Source organism: Chaetodon auriga, chromosome 1, assembly GCF_051107435.1.
Source record: "Chaetodon auriga isolate fChaAug3 chromosome 1, fChaAug3.hap1, whole genome shotgun sequence".
Classification (NCBI taxonomy): Eukaryota; Metazoa; Chordata; class Actinopteri; order Chaetodontiformes; family Chaetodontidae; genus Chaetodon; species Chaetodon auriga.
The window spans coordinates 3,880,966-3,898,299 of NC_135074.1; the positions used below are offsets into that span (position 1 = coordinate 3,880,966).

General features: G+C 42.1%; 1 protein-coding gene across 1 annotated transcript in view; it reads right to left on the reverse strand.

Annotated features, from left to right (window-relative positions):
* Positions 1 to 15,839, reverse strand: part of adamts17 (ADAM metallopeptidase with thrombospondin type 1 motif, 17) — a 118,227-nt gene extending 102,388 nt beyond the window's left edge. The window contains exons 1-3 of the mRNA XM_076730170.1: positions 15,715 to 15,839; positions 14,999 to 15,363; positions 7,668 to 7,839 (exon numbers count right to left, since the gene is read on the reverse strand). Coding sequence (XP_076586285.1) covers positions 7,668 to 7,839; positions 14,999 to 15,363; positions 15,715 to 15,772 — 595 coding nt within the window. The 5' untranslated portion in view covers positions 15,773 to 15,839. The remainder of the gene's footprint in view (positions 1 to 7,667; positions 7,840 to 14,998; positions 15,364 to 15,714) is intronic.
* Between the last annotated feature and the right edge of the window lie 1,495 nt (positions 15,840 to 17,334).

A 17,334-nucleotide genomic window follows, 5' to 3' on the forward strand; every position in this document is an offset into this window, starting at 1 on the left:
AGCTATATGAATGTAGAAAGTCATTATGAACTCATGCTGTGCAGCTAAACTTTTAGTCAAACCCAAAAAACATTATAGATCTCCAAGTTTCCAAGGATCAGGCTAGAAATGATTGAATGTTGCTGAAGTGTGTAAACAATGATGTAGAGCAGTGATTTCCAAATTGTAGGTTGCATGCATTTTGTTCAACCTCAAAAGAAACATATTTATTTACTTATTTTTTTTCAAGTTTTCCAGAAAAGCACTTTTATGGGTGATATGAATGGGTGCTGATTGAGCCTATGTGTGGAGTCTGATTTAATGTCTAAGGGTTAATCTGGACCCTGAGGCTGGACCAGTTGGCAAACAGTGATATAGAATAATGCCATTTGAGGGAATGGTGCAGTGACAATAAACATGGAGGGCCTTTTTTGGAGAACCCTCATTCTCACAATGGTCATTAATTAATGCTTCAATGGCAAAAATATGTTTTTGAAATCCATCAGTGATGCAGCACAGAAACACCTGAGGCCTATTTTATCCACTAGTGCAACGACATTTGTGAAGTGGTAGGTCTTGGATGCGCAGACTGTCTGGTCGTCTCCAAGACCACCTGCTGTTTTCGTTCATGTATGTGCAGCAGTGCAAAGAGTGAAGAGCTGAGTGAAGTGGAATATAAATGAGACAAATGAGCTGTGCTGACTAATTTGCTCTCAGTCACACAGCTGCGCCAGTAAGAGTGAAGTATGACAGCAAACCAACGTCAGCAGGAAATCATGTTGTCTGGATGGTGCAGAGTGTCAAACTTGGTGGGGCTTGAAGAGTTAATTTGTATATTGGTAAAAATACATGATCGTACATCAAGCATAAAATTCAGCAGCATTTGCACCATGACTAACTTCACGACTAAAACATGAAACACTGCGGGGGAAAAAAAGTACTGGAACATCAGGACACTGAGAATCATTCGTTCATTTATAGATAAATGCAGACTGTTTCATTGGCGTTCCTGCTTTAATAACAGTAAAAGTTTGAATTAGTTTGATGCCAATGTGATGCCATCTACAAGTTGGAGAGTTTTTAAAATAGTTTACCATTATTCCATTATTGCTGCAAGTTAGCTTGCTCTTGTTGATGAAATCACCACTGCAGAGGTCCAGTCTATATATCTATTCTCAAAATGTCTAAGACCTGAAATCCACTGAAATACCAAAAACTCACTTTGGAAATTATCAGTGGTCATGCACTCATCTTTGTCCCACAATGAAAACAGGGCTCTTGTCCTTTCATTTTATTATTTTTCAACTCTCAGCTGTTTGAGAGAGAGAGACAGAGAGAGATGCCAAATATCTCAGCATTGTGACTCTTTCCTTAAATGTCCTTTTCTGTCTGACTAATGCTGGAAGAAATGTCTGAGTGACAAAAAGCCATTACTAAAACCTGTGGACAAACAGGGAGAGAATTGTAAACTTCAGATTGTGTAAACAAAACCTTTTAAAATGAAACATGTCCTCGAACATGTATAATACTATTTACAACCTAATTACATTTCTGAAGATTAAAATGACCTGCATAGCAATGTCAAAAAAGACAAAAACTGAGCAAGGCCAGCAGAGGGCTTAAAGGGTTAAAGGTGCCCTGGAGACTTACCAACTTACTGAATGTAAGTTCTGCTTATATTCAGGACTTCCGTCTGCATAAAACATTTACTAAGACGACTGTTGAACTATTAAGTCCATTCTCTTGATATTAGGTCACATTCTTTTTCTAAGATGATTTGATTGTACACGCCATAAAAACATATCTATGAATAACCAAAGAGCAACATCACCAGGTAAAGCCCACAAGCTGCTCAGTCACTCTTTCTCTTTCTCCTCCTCCAGGCTCTTATGCAATATGACACAGTTACCTCCATCCAAGCAGACTGAACTACTGCTGTACCAAGAATGCATGGGAGAGAGAGAGTGGGGAGGGAGTCATGTTGTGAATTCCTCTGGATGTGGAGCTGATTCTTAATGGATATAAAGTCTGCCTCAGTTTGCATCTCTCTCCAGAGACCATGTGGTTTTGGGGAGGAAATGGAAGCTTTTATGAAAAGCAAGGAGAGGCGAGGAGAGACGAGGAGAGGAGACTACAAGACAGGAGCAGAGAGGACCGACTGAGTCCAAGCAGACATGAATGCAAAGGAAAGAATTTATAGTCTGGCACTTCCCTCATCCATCTAACCTCAGGAACATACATATACAGTGTGTACATACATTTAGTATAATTATCTAACCACCTCTGTGTCTCTAGAGCTGGAGACCCCAACCTCCCATTAAACACTCCGCTGCCACTACTCTCAAAGTTGGGTCTGGGGGCCATCCAAGAATGCAGACAGGAATGTCAGATATCCTTGAAGGGGTTCCAAGACGTTCCCTGGCAGAATAAGGAATAGTTTAACTTCACTATGATTTCATTCACTAGAAATCATGTCAATTAGAGGCTGTATAAAGTTCCACAAGTCATTCAACATCAGCAGACATCTTTCCACTGAGCGGAATGGGAGTGTATAATGTGAAGCGATTTGGGACTGTGTCATGAAAACATATGAAAAACCCTGCACAACCTTTGTGTGATGGCTGAAAATAAACGGACAGAAGAGCTGCAGCTCAGCACACAGCTCTGCAGGTTTTTCTTCTTTCCTTCTAAAGAGGAGCTTTCAGTTATTGTGTATGCCCCAGTTATGAACATATGGAAAGAATTTATTTATACAGGTTGTCAAAAGTGCTGGTGGTCTTTAGCTTGGGTGGTGTTATGTAACTTTGGGGGTGCAGCTCAGTTCTCAAGGTCTAGCTGCTGTGGTTAATGACTGTGCACAGGGGAAACGTGGAGAACGTCTGAGAGAACTTTTAATTGTCTGCAAGCTGGCAGGATGATGATGCTAGACAGATCAGGCACAACACGGTCACAGTGTCTGAAGATGCTCCACCGTTCAACACTTCCAGTGGTCACTGAAACCACAGCAGAGACCTGATGGAGCTGTGGCATAGCCGTAAATAGGGCTGGGCAGTATACCGGTTTACACTGAATACCGGTGTATATTTTTGTTATGATATGAATTTTTAATATACTGTCTCACCGGTGTATGTGATTATACAACGTTCAGAACGCTGCGCCTCGCGACACTGTTTCAGACGGGACCGTTTTCAATGTTGCGCTTCTAAACACGCACGGTGCAGGGCGTGGTGGGGGTAAACTGTAGCGCTCTGGTGTTACGTTACGGTGAAGATGGATGGGATAGACATCGAAAGTTCCAAAATCGAAGCTACAAACTAGTAGAACATGATGACACAGATGAACTTAGATGAGATGAGCCAAAAAGAGGAGCCGTGTCTGTTGTTTTTTTGGTTTAAAAAAAAAAAAAAAAAAAAAAGAGCAAAGTTGTCGCCGGAGGCGGCAACACGAGCAATCTGCTCCAGCACCTTAGTCGCAAGCATGTCTTGGAATATCAAGAATGTATGAAGTTAAGATCAGCGCCCTCCACATCAACAGGCAACACGGGAAAAGAAAAAGAAAAACCGAGCCAAATGTCTGCGCCGCCTGTACAGGGGGCAGCGTGAGATGCCCGCAGTTCAGATGATCAATGCTCACGCTAGGAAGCACCAATCCTAACTTGTAGCATGCCAGAATGACAGGGAGAAACTCAGCCATAAGCCTCTACAAGCATTGCCACCCAAACGAAACATAATTCATACAGCAATAAATTGTATGTGCATGTAAAAAAAAGACAAAAATAGCGTATGTCTACTTTAGAGTGTCTGCTTATTTCACTGCCCCTCGAATCTCTTGACTCTGACTGGTTGATAGAGGGGTTAATCATCAAAAGTAACCAATGGGTTGCTGAGTTATTGACCGGTGTAAGTGCGCAGTTAGTTTCACCTCTCCATCTTCATTTACACATGAATGGACAGAGCACTCACAGAGGACTCTGCTGAGCAGCCCGAGGTGTTATTTTACTATTTTATTTGCATTTCGTCCTTTTATGAGAAATAAGAACAATAGCAAGCAGAAAAAAAGGCTGAAAAAGTGTTTTCAAAAGAGTTTTTCCGCATGCTTAGACAAGATAACAGTACTCAGCCTGGATGCGCTCAAATGAGTGCCTGGACATACCTGTGTTAAAACATCTGTCTTCCAGATGAAAGAAAAAAAATACCGTCGCATACCGTGAAACCGTCATAATATTGAAAAATACCATGATACGCATTTTTGGTCATACCGCCCAGCACTAGCCGTAAACAAAGTAACTGCATCCTGTAGACATCCAGGGTTGCACACATCTGCACATTAAGCTTCCCAGTACGACCACAGTCTGATCTGATGGCCACTGAGCAAGTTGCAGTTTACCAACATTAAAAAAATGAACTAACATTACCAACAGTATGTGAAGAAGCAGCAGTTCTAGCAATATGTCAGAGATGTCTAGGTGTTGTGAGGTTAGCATGCTAACCAGCTAGCCCCAGCCTGTCTTGTCTCATAGTACCACTTTGAACCTCATGGCCCAATGGTTTCAGCTGGGAGATGTATGTGAGCACTCTTAGCTTTTCTTAGTCCAAAAAATAAACTCACAAAATGTCAACAAAGGAAATATTCGTACTCATTGTACAAAAAAATACTACTGTTCACCTTCTGAATTCAACTTTCTCTCTTTTGTAGAACTAAGATGAGATTCGGTTCCAACCTGGAGCCCCTTATTGCATGCCATCTCCACTCTCCTCTCCCTTTCCTGTCTCTCTCCAGCTGCACTATCTAATAAAGGCAAAAAACCCTCACCAAAACCATCTTGGTTTGTGTTTCCACTGCTCCAACAACCACTACCTCTGGTTTGGTCCAAATGGACCCTTATTCCACGGGCTAGATATGAAAATATTCTGGCCCTACACTGCCGATGCCCAACCTTCCTCTCTCTCCTGTCCAGCTTCACGTCTTTGACTCCTGGGAGTCACAGCAAAGCCCTGCTGATGTAAAACACCTTGGCACTGCATTCCCTGTCGCCAAACTGGTCTCTTTTGGTCTCAGAGGCTGTGTTCGGTCCCGATCTGGCCAGGTTTACTGGAAGGCTGCTGGGCCTGGTTCCACTGTCCTGTGGTCTAAACAACATACCCCTGGTGCCTGTCTGGGCAGACTCAGGCAGCTCACAGGCCATTAGCTGCACAGCTAACTGAGCTAATTATCCAACAGCCGCTAACTACAGCCAAACAGTATAGTGAGCAGCGTACACTCTGGTGATATGTTGCCCCATTTGTCTGGAGTGACTTTCGACAGGCGGCCATCTTACACATTGTACCTGTAACCTGTGATCTGTGTCTGTGTATGTAATCTGGATAATGACATCTGATCACTTGGGTCTTTGAGGTTACGCCTGGCATTTTTACATGTTCTCTTTATCTGAAATACGTTGGCACTGGGATCAGATCTCAATATGCAAATTGAGCTAATTTTCTGTCTGAAAGTGACATTATATATTTGAGCCCTTTTCATTGAAGACATTTTGACATCACATTAGGAAGAGCACAGGTCTAGAAAAAAATGAAAGATGGCTGAATTCCAACCATTGTTTCTTTCTTAGAAATGTAGTCACAACTGTACAGAATGAACCTACACCTGACTGAGTTCCATTCACAATGTGACAGCAATGCATTCTGCTGCATTTGCACATGTATTAGCATGATTTTCTTCCTGATCTAGACAATATAGACACATACAGATCACCATGAACAGCTAACTTCAGTTATTTTTGGTTTGTTTCAAAATCATTTCTGCCTCCAATGTGGCTCAGAAGTCTGTAAAACTAAAACATAGATCTACTGAGAAGGTAGAAAAGCAAGAAAACCTACAGCAACCTTTAAATTCAGGTTCCTGGATGTGTGACATGGTTCTTTGGCTTCACTCACTGACTCTGCCTCCAGAACAGCTCTCTTCTCAGGGAAATGTTTGGATAACTATAGCTCCAATCTGCAACTATTTAAACTTTTCCATGACTTCCCAAGCCAGTCATTAGTGCTTTTGACTCAGGTGTGCTCCATGGTACAAAACTGCCATATTCAAAAAACAGGACACCGGTTTTGCTCTGCTTTAAAAAAAAAAAGTCCTCAGTGAATTCCTCACTGCAAAAATCTATAATCTTGGCAAAGAGACACCAAGGGTTAGGAAAATATGCACATTATTAATGTAAACGAGCAGAGAGAGTTTGCTCAGAGTTTGATAGCGTTAACAGCGAGGGGCTCAGCAGGTTCCAACAAGAACTTTGCAGAGAGGAGACACACATTAAATAAGGAAACATCTGCATTCCACACAGCCTCTCTTACAACACACTGGAGCTGAATGAACATCAAAGCATATCAGATAGCAGTAAATGTTGCTCTGAAACCTATGATTTATTAGCCCTGCTTCCCTGGGATGTTCAGCCGGCCTATTTCAGCCAGGAGGGCGGAGAGGCAGGCCGAGGTTCATTCACACAGCTCACTGCGAGCACATCACTGCAGAGGCATTTGGAAGAGGTTTCAGGTGTTGTGAGGTGAGTGTAAGAAACATTTGCCAGATTCTGAAAAATCACACCAATCCCATCCACTGTAATTTGACCAGTATGTATGAAGCTCTTTCTCTGCCAAAAACATGTCAGCATACAACTGCTTGTATTTGCAATGTACTATTTGTAAATGTTTAAGAACCATTTTCAAGAGTGTCACAAGTGAGAAACATTTGGTCATTCTACAATCAGAATTTGAGAATTAAATTGAGCCAACATGCAAAACAAGAGCACAGCAGTTGTTCAATAGGTCAAAATGAGCCTTTTTGTAAAACTACCTGTCTGACAGCAGTCCATCTCAACGATCAAGACTGTGTGCACACAGCTACAGTACAGTGGGTCAAAGCTGAAGCATGAAGTGGGTTTGTAGACTGTGATGGACATTTACAGCAGACAGCTTGGGTAGTACTTCAACAACACACCTTTGTTTAACCCTAACCCTAACCCTAACCCTAAATAAGTTTGTCTAACCTGGAGGTTTGTTTTCAACCTGTCTGATTGTGTTTTTTTGGCCCGTCACACTTTTTAGTGATGTCACCATTTTCTAAACTATCTACTTGGAGGGACTGATCACCAAAACTACGAAAATGAGATCCAGCTCAAAACAAATTACTGTCTTTAAGCTGCTGATGGTGAGCATTCTGAATGATGAAGCCTTCTGCCTCTAATGTCGGTCTACAAATTGCCTTTACTTCTTTGTGTCTTGGATCACACCTTTCTTTGCTCTTTTGGCATACACACCAATTATATGCTCATCTGGAAATTCACACTATTATCAAAGTATTACAACTCAACTGCATGAAAGCTGCAAGTTTCAAAATAAAAGCTCTACTGAGCTGGGTGGATATGTATGGATACGTGACTGCTGTTGATGTAACAGGATCAGGGAGTACATGTTTGAAGCCTGCACAAAATGATGCATGCATGGAATTTAAGTGAGGAAGTGTACGGAAGAACCTGCACATGAATCCATGCACACTATGTTTCACGTTTACAACTCATTTCCTCCCTCACAAATGGTGGCTGGCCAGTCTTTTTCATGGCCTCAGCAAACCTTGATGTCAGTGTGACCATAATCCCAAATCCTGTGTCATCCAGTCTCGCTCTTTGTGTCACTCACCTTGAACAGTCCCACAGTAGTTGGTCTGGTCAGCATCTGGAGCAGAGCCAGTCTTGGCAGAGCGTCGTTGTCGCAGCAGCCGGTGTTTAAGTCCGGAGAATGACTGTGATGGGTCATTTTCACCCACCGGCTGAATGAACAGGTTGTCCTCCCCGATCTGAATAAGCCCTGTCTGTGCACAAAACAGACATGTACAAGACAAAACTGATTATTCCCAAAAGGAGTAAAAAAATGATCCTTTATTGATCCCACAGTGGGGAAATTTGCAGTGTTACAGCAGCAAATGGTATGGTGCTCAAATAGAAGCATAAGTAAATAAAGCAAGAAAGGATCAGTAAAAAAAATAAGTAAAACAAGGCAATGTCTAAGTTCTCATTATTGCATGTAGGAAGTATTGATACTGTACAGTTTAGTATACACTGATATTGAACATGAGTGAATTTGTCAGTTTGGGTGTGTGTGGTCGACTGGGAGCAGTGTTGATTATAAAATCTGCTGCCCAGTGCTGTCAGAGAGTCCTGCATCGGGTGGGATATGCTCTCCGTCAGGGATGACAGCTTAGCCATCATCCTCCTTTCTCCCAAAACCTCCACTGGATCGAGGGAGCATCCAAGGACAGAGCTGGCCTTCTTGACCAGTTTGTGGAGTTTCTTTCTGTCAACAGTAGAGATGCCGCTGCTCCAGCAGACCGCTCCATAGAAGATGTTCCATGCCACCAATGAGTCAAAAAAGGTCCTCGAGTGCTCCCCTGCACTCAAAAGTCACTAGCTAACAATTAACATTATGTGATGAGCACAAGGAGTTAAACACTGTGCAGCGTATTAAAACGTGTATTCTTCAGTTTACAGGAATATTGCTGCACAGTGTTAGCAACTTCTAAACTCTATGTAGTTCACTGTGAGATCGGACTTGCCACTTATCTGTACACAGCAATCAGTATTATTCAATCTAGAGTTTCTTCAGCATCAATATGAATTATATTGATGCTGAATTGACAAGATGACTGTCAAGCTCGTCGAGTGACGTGCTTTTGTGGACATGTAAGGAATTGTTAGTATGTTGAATTTTGAAGTTTTCCCCAAAGAGCGCAGGGAGGTTCCATTTAATTCAAATGCTGTATGTATACTTTTTAAAGTTTTACACCACCACAGAAACACTAAGTAACTGCTAAAGCATTAATAAGGTTGTTAAACATTCATTGACTGCAGTTAGCTACTGGTTTGATTCATATTTTACAGTCTTCATATTGTGTGTTGATTCCTGGTGGTGGCAGATCAGTAAATGGTTGCATGCATGTTGAAACTTGAAAGTTCACTGCCCTACTTTAGCTTTTAGCAACATTAACATTTATTCACCCAGAAACAGCTAATACTTCTCTGCATAATATGACCTCCTCTTTCTGTCAGCTGCTGTGTGTCTGCAGTGTATCTAGTGAAAAGAAGAGATGGGTAGACTCACCTTGAGAAGTTTCTCAGCGTGTTCAATGTTTAAAATGTAAAAAAAAGTGTAAGCTTAGACGAAACTTATTCGGATTCATCTTGATCACCCTAAACCCAAGTACAGACTTTATTTTATGATAAAAATATAACAATATGAGTGCTTACAATTTCAGTAAACTCAGCACTGTTTTTCAATGCACTGACTCCTGATTGTTGATTGGATACTTTTTTTTTTCATAATTTGTAATTACTGCTATTGCACCATTGGATTTGATCGTGATGCCCCCAGAAATCTGTATTTATGAAAGGCCAAAGTGGCCTTACCCTGAAAATGACTTAATTCCAGGCCTGTTAGCATGTTCGATGCGTCTCCATTCACGCACAGCGGAGCAACACCAACACAACATCCTTCTCTTATCCACAACTCTCCACATCTCACCCTGCTGCAGTCTTTCATTGGAGCTTGCCATAAGGTCTAACTCGCATGAAAATCAGCTTGTTGTGCTAACTTCAATAAAAGCTGCTATGGCTAAAAGTTTCCATTCTGAAAGGTGGGGGAGATGGAGGCTTCTGGAGCTCGTGGACCATCCAACAAACACCTCTGACAGCATCTACTGAAGAACTTCTATCAATCAGCTCTCATGTCAAAACGAAAGTCAAGTGTAAACAGTCAAATTGCCATTCATCCCTCTTTCCAGCACATAGTAGTGAGGTCTCTGCACATTTACAACAGCAACTAACAGAGGAGAAACAAGACAAAGCACAGACAGCAGCTACAGTGCAGCTACTATGAGCAGGCCTGCTCTGACTAGAGCAGCGTGGTATGCTATAAAACAGAGCAGCAACTCAGTCTGTTCCAACGTTTGCACAAACGTTCCGCTCCCAACTGAGCCCCAGGGCTAACAAATGCTGTTAGCCTGCATAATGTGGACTGGAGGATGGATTAAAGCATTTCTACAGCTCCACAAACATGGCTACATGATACTATTCACAGGCATTAGCCAGAGAGAAAGGTATATCACAGCCATGCAAAGACAGCTGTGTTCGGTTGGATCTGAGGAGGTTTAAAATCCCTCCTTCCTCAGCTGGAAGAGTGTGATTTAATCTTTCCTGTGTTACAGTGAACTGAAGTAAGAAATCAGTTCTGCAAGTTGTATCGCCACTGTGAGGACATCCAAATAGTACAGCTAATGTTCTTTCCCATACTTTCAGTTTATTATGTTTAGCTACAATCTATTTATATGATGAAATCCTGTTGTTCTTTGTTCTAATAGGTCTACAGCTGGAATGACCCAGTTTCTCCAGTTTCTCTAAATAAACCTCCATTTCACTTATGTTTAAGTCTGGGAATAGGCCAGGCTTCAACTGCTGCTGCTGGGGATAGGGTTATCTGATGCCACAGCAGTTTCAGAAACATGGCTTTAAGATGCTATTTATAGAAGTGTACAGTGAAGAAAGATGGACAGCAACCACACACACCTACGCCTACTTTAAGGATGTGGAACTGCTTGTGTGTCAGTTGTCCTCATAAGTGGGGTTACAAGGTTTAAGCACTGCCTTAATGCTGATAAAGAATCTTGAAACTTCAACTTGAGATAGACTTGAATTACAGAAATGAGGACTTGAAACACGATGTGCTGCCACTCTGGTTAAAAACTACTTTGCTTCCGACAGACAACAGCCACAATCCACACGAGCGGAGGTCTGTTAAACATATACATGGGTCATTTAGGCATTTGACCAACTGACTGATGCTCATGGTTTTCTTGGGAAGACAGCCTCCACATGTTGGAGCATTCCCTGTTATGTCAGCTGATATAAAGATATATAAAGATTTTTGCTTCAATATGGTGAAGCACCTTGATTTGTCAGGTATTACAATCACTGAATCAACCAAAAACACTTCCTTCTGCTTATTTTATACATGAACAGTTTGTCAATTGATTTTCCAGAGAGTCTCAATATCACCATGTCAATATTGCACTAACAATTAGTCAATACCATGACAGAAGACTTTATCCAGAGGATCTGATCAACATTCCTAGTCCCTGTGAAGTATTAGTCTCAATTAGACTAAACAAGGGAAACAAGGTGTTAGTTAAGTTGTGACAACTGCAGCCTGACAAATGCTGAATTTCTGAGACGGATAGATTTTTTTTCCCTGATTTTTTAAAATAAATTTTAAACGCAGACACAAAATATTTGTATTCATTCCATATTACTGATAAGAAACAAAGTTGGCACTGCTCTAGTAGACATGGTAGCAGTGCAGTACTGAGATGATTAATCCACTAATTTGTTAGTCGACTCGACAAAAAAATGTGTCATACAGATCTGATCAACGTCCACTTGAGTCATTTATCTAACAACTCCAAAAAGTCCCAAAAAAAGGTGCCGATTTGCTACTTTTCTCTGTTTTATATCATTGTACATTACAGATTATTTGTTAAACTAAGACAAACGGGTGGATGTCTATTCTGGTGACTGTTGTGGTACATCAGGAAACATCAGTGCCTCCACCTTTCCTGTTCCCTCCACTGCATTCACAGATGTTGGAAGCTGTTGGATGCACCATACAATCCAATTTGTCTACTGCCACTCCACTGACAGTAATATGAGAAAACAAACACACAAGGACACGGTATCGGGGGCTCTGCTTGACTTGAGCCTCAACCAAAAACAAGCTGCTGATTTAACAACTCAAATAAAACTGACAACTTGTGCCACTTTGCAACCATGACAAATGGACGGTGTGTGCACGGCTGTGTGCGCGCTGAGCCAGCCGGGCTGACTGATTTGCAGGTTTAAGGACAGCAGCTGTGACTGGATAGTGTTACATATAGCCAGGACCATATGGAGATCAGTGTCACACAGGCAAGCCATAATACATTTGTGGTGAGGTGTGCTGTGTGCATGGCTGAGACTAGCTTCTCCCACTTAAGGTGTCACCGAGCCTGACTGGACATCACAGTTAAAAAAAAAAAAAAGAAAAGAAAAAAAAAAACTTTTCAACATAATAAAATCTAGCAGCTGTCTCGAAAAGAGAAATGAAAATCAGCTAAATGGCAATGAAAGGTCAGAAGTCCACTCTGGCTGGCAGCCAATCACAGCTTTACTCCCAGTTTAAAAGGCATCCAGGGTACACACTACATGCTTCCATGACACATCAGAGAGTGTGTGTGTGTGTGTGTGTGTGTGTGTGTGTGTGTGTGTGTGTGTGAAGTCTGGACAAATGCAGACAGCCTGATCACACTCCTAGTCAGACTTAAGATCAAACATGCAGGAAGCATTATGTGTATGTGTATGTGTATGTGTATGTGTGCGTGTGTGTGTGTGTGTGTGTGTGTGTGTGTGTGTGGCACACTAGCTACCAGCTTTGCCTTTTCTTACTGCTTCAAAGAGCAGTTTGCTTGGAAACTTGGATGTGGCAAACCAATATCTGGTACACTCTGAGCTGCTAATAAAATTTCTAGGAACTGTAACAGACAGAAGCCTCGAGTTTCAGCCGAATCCCAGCAAAGACTCCTGCTGTTGATTTAGTCCTGAATTCTACAGTGTAAACAAAAGATGTGCGATGATGAGTCCTACGCTTACAGTCACTTACATACAATCTTTAACTGAACTCATTTAATTAAATGGAATTACTCTAGCTAAACTATAAATGTGTCCCAATTGTACAGAATTCTAACCATGCTTGAGTCTGTGGTATATTTATTATACCCTGGAAAATAATGGTGTTTATTATAACACTGTATATTAAAACTTGAGTCTTATTTTCATACTTTTGACCATCATTTATAATAACGTACTGAACAACTTGAGTGAAGAGGCCAGTCTTTAAAAAGCGTTTCATGTTTACACCACAGACAAAGTTTCTTGTCTCGTCAGACTTCACTCTAGTGATGCAATTATCTCTGTGAGCATAGCCCAGACAATACTGTTTTTTATGTTGATACTGATATTTGGGTGTGAACATATAACTTAAATAAGTTTCAGAAGTCAAATTTAAAGGACTCTCATCAAAGAGCAGTGACATGAGTGGGATACTCACCATGGAAAAATAAACTCATCAGTGCTCTCTGTTGGGCAAATCATGTAATGAGATGCTGTTACTAAATAAACATTTTCCACTCACATTTTTTGGTTACTTAACATCTGACATCAATGCCACAACATCTGTAATCAACCAAAAGTGGCCAAAAATGTCAGTCATGCTGATATATCTTTCTGGAGAGTACAGTCTTATTAGTGGCAGGAATGATGGACAAAACAACAAAAATAAGACCAAAGCTGTTATAAACCAAAATGGTCCTTTAGAAATGCCAGCACGTAGCATAAGATTGCTCAGCTTTTGAGTGTGGTGTTGATGGACACCGTCGCCCACAATGCAATGCACAAGAGAAATGGTTACTCACAGCTGGAAAGTCAAGAAAGTGTTGACAGTGGTGTGGGTGCTTGTGGACTGCTCAGAAGAAAAAAACACTGCTTTTTCATATTTGAAATTGGCACAAGTGTTGCAGCTTGGTTGACGTTGAGTCTTGCATCATTTCCCATTAGCTCCTAACAGCACATTACTCTAATTTCTACCACAATAGAGCACTGTAAACATACTGTAAGTACATAGTATGTGTTCTCTTGAATTAGTGTAAAGCTTGAAACTGGGGCACAGTTTCTCTTTGCCCCTCAGCCGCTCACCCTGACACGTCCTGCTCTGGAAAGACTAAGAGGCTGCAGGTTCAACTGCTGCAGCTGCCTCTGGTTTTTTTTCCATATAAACCCACCATGTGTCTGAGTGTCTGTACGCAGCTGGACAATGATCTGCTCATTCATTGTAGGTCAGCTGAATGCTTAAACTGTCACTGAGGATATATTGAGGAAATAAAGGAGCGCAGTCTACTTTAAGAGCTGGCTTCAAGCCCGTTTCTGCTGAAGAGTCCAGGACCAAGCCTGAACCCCTACCTGCACACTCACTTTACATAAGAGCATTATCCAAATGCCTCAGCTAATGTGGAACTTCAGTGCTCACAGCGGAGAAATTCAGATTTTCTTTAACTCCCCGTCCACAGGGAAGTCAGAGGTCAGGCTCTGTTACAGAACAGCAGACCGGGAGATGCTGAGAGTCTGTGGGATGGAGGCGTAACTTTGTTTAAGATGGATGTTTGGTTATTGTTGTAAAGTAGTTGGTTTGAGCTCTTAAAATCCAGTTTCCCCATTTTATCTTTCCAATGTAGCTTAAAGAACCATCTCATTCCACTATTTTACTGTATCAATCACATTGAGATTTGAACGCAGTAATATTAAAGAACTCTTTAGCATATGTTGAGCAAAGAAAGCTATTCTTCAACTTGGAAATAGTTTAACAAAAATAATTTTACCTCAAAGTCAATTTTAAAGTTTTCCCTGATCTTAAAACCAAATCGCTCAGTTCATTAACATGCAGTTTCCCCCTTTTGTATCATCTGAAAGTAGCCTGTCAAAATGACAAAATTTCTATCAAATGAAAATTCTTTGCATGTCTTCATTACTTTAGACAAATTTCCCAAATTTCAGCCTGACAGATTAATCTTTGGAAACTGGGATCTCCACAAGCACTTTAAATAAAGATCGATGGATCTGAAAAGTGCTTGGCTGCACACTGTGACTTCAAACTGCTTTGACCCACTGGCAGGTCAGTGGTGCTTAAGATATTAACCACAATGACTGATGAGACAGGAGCTTAGAATCATACTCAGGGCTCATCAGCAGAGACGCTGCTGCTCGTCTCTCCAGGCCAAACTACAGAAATCCAACCTGCCTTTTCAGTGCATTTAATGGAATGGTCTGGAGCTCAGCTGCTTGGATTGAATGACACGAAACCTATCAATAAGTCCAAAAAAATGAAGATGGATTTACCAGGCCGCCACAGGTGCTCACAGATGCCAGAGATTCTGTGTGGTTGACGACGGAGCCGGAGTAAAAGCAGAGCTGGTTCATGGATAAGCGGCTCACCGCTGCGCTCTGGTCCCTGCGCCTCTCCTCCACCACGAAGTCTCCTGACAGGAACGTGTTGTCCCGCGTCAGACTTAGATACAAGTTTCTTCCAAAAGCGGGCAGTGACAGAATGATATGATCCGGGTCAGAGTGTCCTCCACCCGGCACGTCCAGGGAGCGCTGGCCGCGGTGCCGCAGCGTGCGGGCAGTGTGGTCGGTGGACAGGTGCGCCTCCTGCCCGGACAGCAGCCTGGGAACCACTTCATCCGTCTCCAGCTCAGACTGGGCTGTGGGGAAGGACAGTCTCCATCAAACAACGGCAACGATGCGCAAACACAGCCTTCTGCCCTGTGACTCGTACAGCCACGTTCAACAGCTCATCTGTGGTTTGCAGAAATCTGCAGACTGCGACTATTAGAAACAGCGTGCAAGTTATTATTGCCGTGATTACTCATTACGCTCGCTGTCAGGGAACCTCACAACCAGACAGGAGGAAACCACAGTCGACTTCCTACAACTGATCTTTAATAACACATTCAGCTGTCTGTCTGAAGCAGCGGATCGCTTTAGCTGACCTATATCTAAGAGAAACAGACGTGAGCTTCACCGCACACAGCTCCAACGTAAAGAGTACTTACCAGTCAGCCCGATGCAGAGAAGAGAGAGCAGCAGATGACTAACATGGCTGTTATGCATGATAAAGCAAAGCAGGGTAAAAGAACTGGAAGAGCTGGATGGTTTTATTGTGAGGGGACTGAAGCGCTTTGCAAAGCTCTGGGCAGACTGCGCAACTTTCCCAAAGTTGGAGAAGTTGCAGTAAATCAGGCTGGAGGGACTTTGTAGCGCAGGACACGCCTATGCAGCCCGGGCCGGCCTCTGCCGGTGTCAGATTGGCACCATTAAACCGTGACCCGAGAAAAACCGACAGATCCCTGCTTCCTCATTGGTCAGTGGCGCTGTCTGTCACTGTCGGGGGTTGAAACCCTACACGTGGTTCCAAGAGGAGAAAAAAAATGCAGAGTGCTTAAAAAAAAAAGTTTCGTGTCTGCGTGCGTGCGTGTGTTGCCATTATAACCTCACTTTTTGGCACTGGAGTTATTATTTTGAAGAAAAGCTTTTGGCATGGCAGCAATGAAGCTTTGCATCATTTCAGGATCTCAGAGAGAACATTACTAAAGAAAATACATGGTGTACAAACTAGAAAAAAATTAATAAATAAGAATCAAAATGAGGAGCATAGAACAGTGGAAGACCCAGTCCACAATGAAACGAACTGGAAAGGAAAAGGATGTTCTCAGCCACCCCATCTTCAAACTACTTTTGAGTGGACCCTTGCATGGCACACTGTTATGGTGCTGACTGCATCACACTCTTCATCACATGCACTTTGCCCAGATGTCATGGGTTTGTAGGTTTCCGCTGTGGTGAACATTTTGAACACTGTGCCATGTTGTCTTAAAAGTTGAGACTGAAATTTCAGCCATGACCTTGGAAACAAAAAAATCATCCAGACTGAACTTCAAAGCTCATATTTTGAATACATTTGTTTTGTGATTTGTCCCCCAGTAATCATAAATCAGGGGTGAAATAGCTGAAGTATCAGCAAATAGTGTCACAGCCAATTCTGAGAATTGAAAAATACTATTTATTTGATAGACACTGATAGAACACATACTTTAGCTTGGACATGTTATTTCTGGTTTGGGCACCTGAGTTCCACAGAAGGGGAATCTTAATCCAGAATACAATGATATATAAAACAGTGTTCTTCCAACTTTGTTCCAATACTTCCAGCATGACAAAGCCAGTTCCATAAAGAAATGGTTTCTGTGTTTGGTGTGGATGAACTTGATTTACCTGCAGAGCTCTGACCTCAGCTACATCCAACACCTTTGGGATGAACTGGAACACAAACGCCGAGCCAGGCCTTATGCAACTTCACTGCTGGACCTCTCCAATGTTCTTATGGCTGAATGGTAGCAAATCCCTGCAGCCAGGTTCCAAAATCTGGTGGAAAGCCTGAAACCAGATGAGGGGAGGCTGTTGAGCTGCCAGTATGCTTCTTCACAAGTGCTTGTTGGATGGTTGACTAGCTTTGGAAATCCCCTCCCCCCACACCTCTACATCTGACAATTTCTGTAACTTTCTGAAACTGACAAACACTACCACGTACACTTCACAGAAGTGTGAAAGGAGCCAAGGTCTGAATATTTCTCTCTAGCTTTCTCTTCTGTCTGGATGGATCATTTGGAATATTG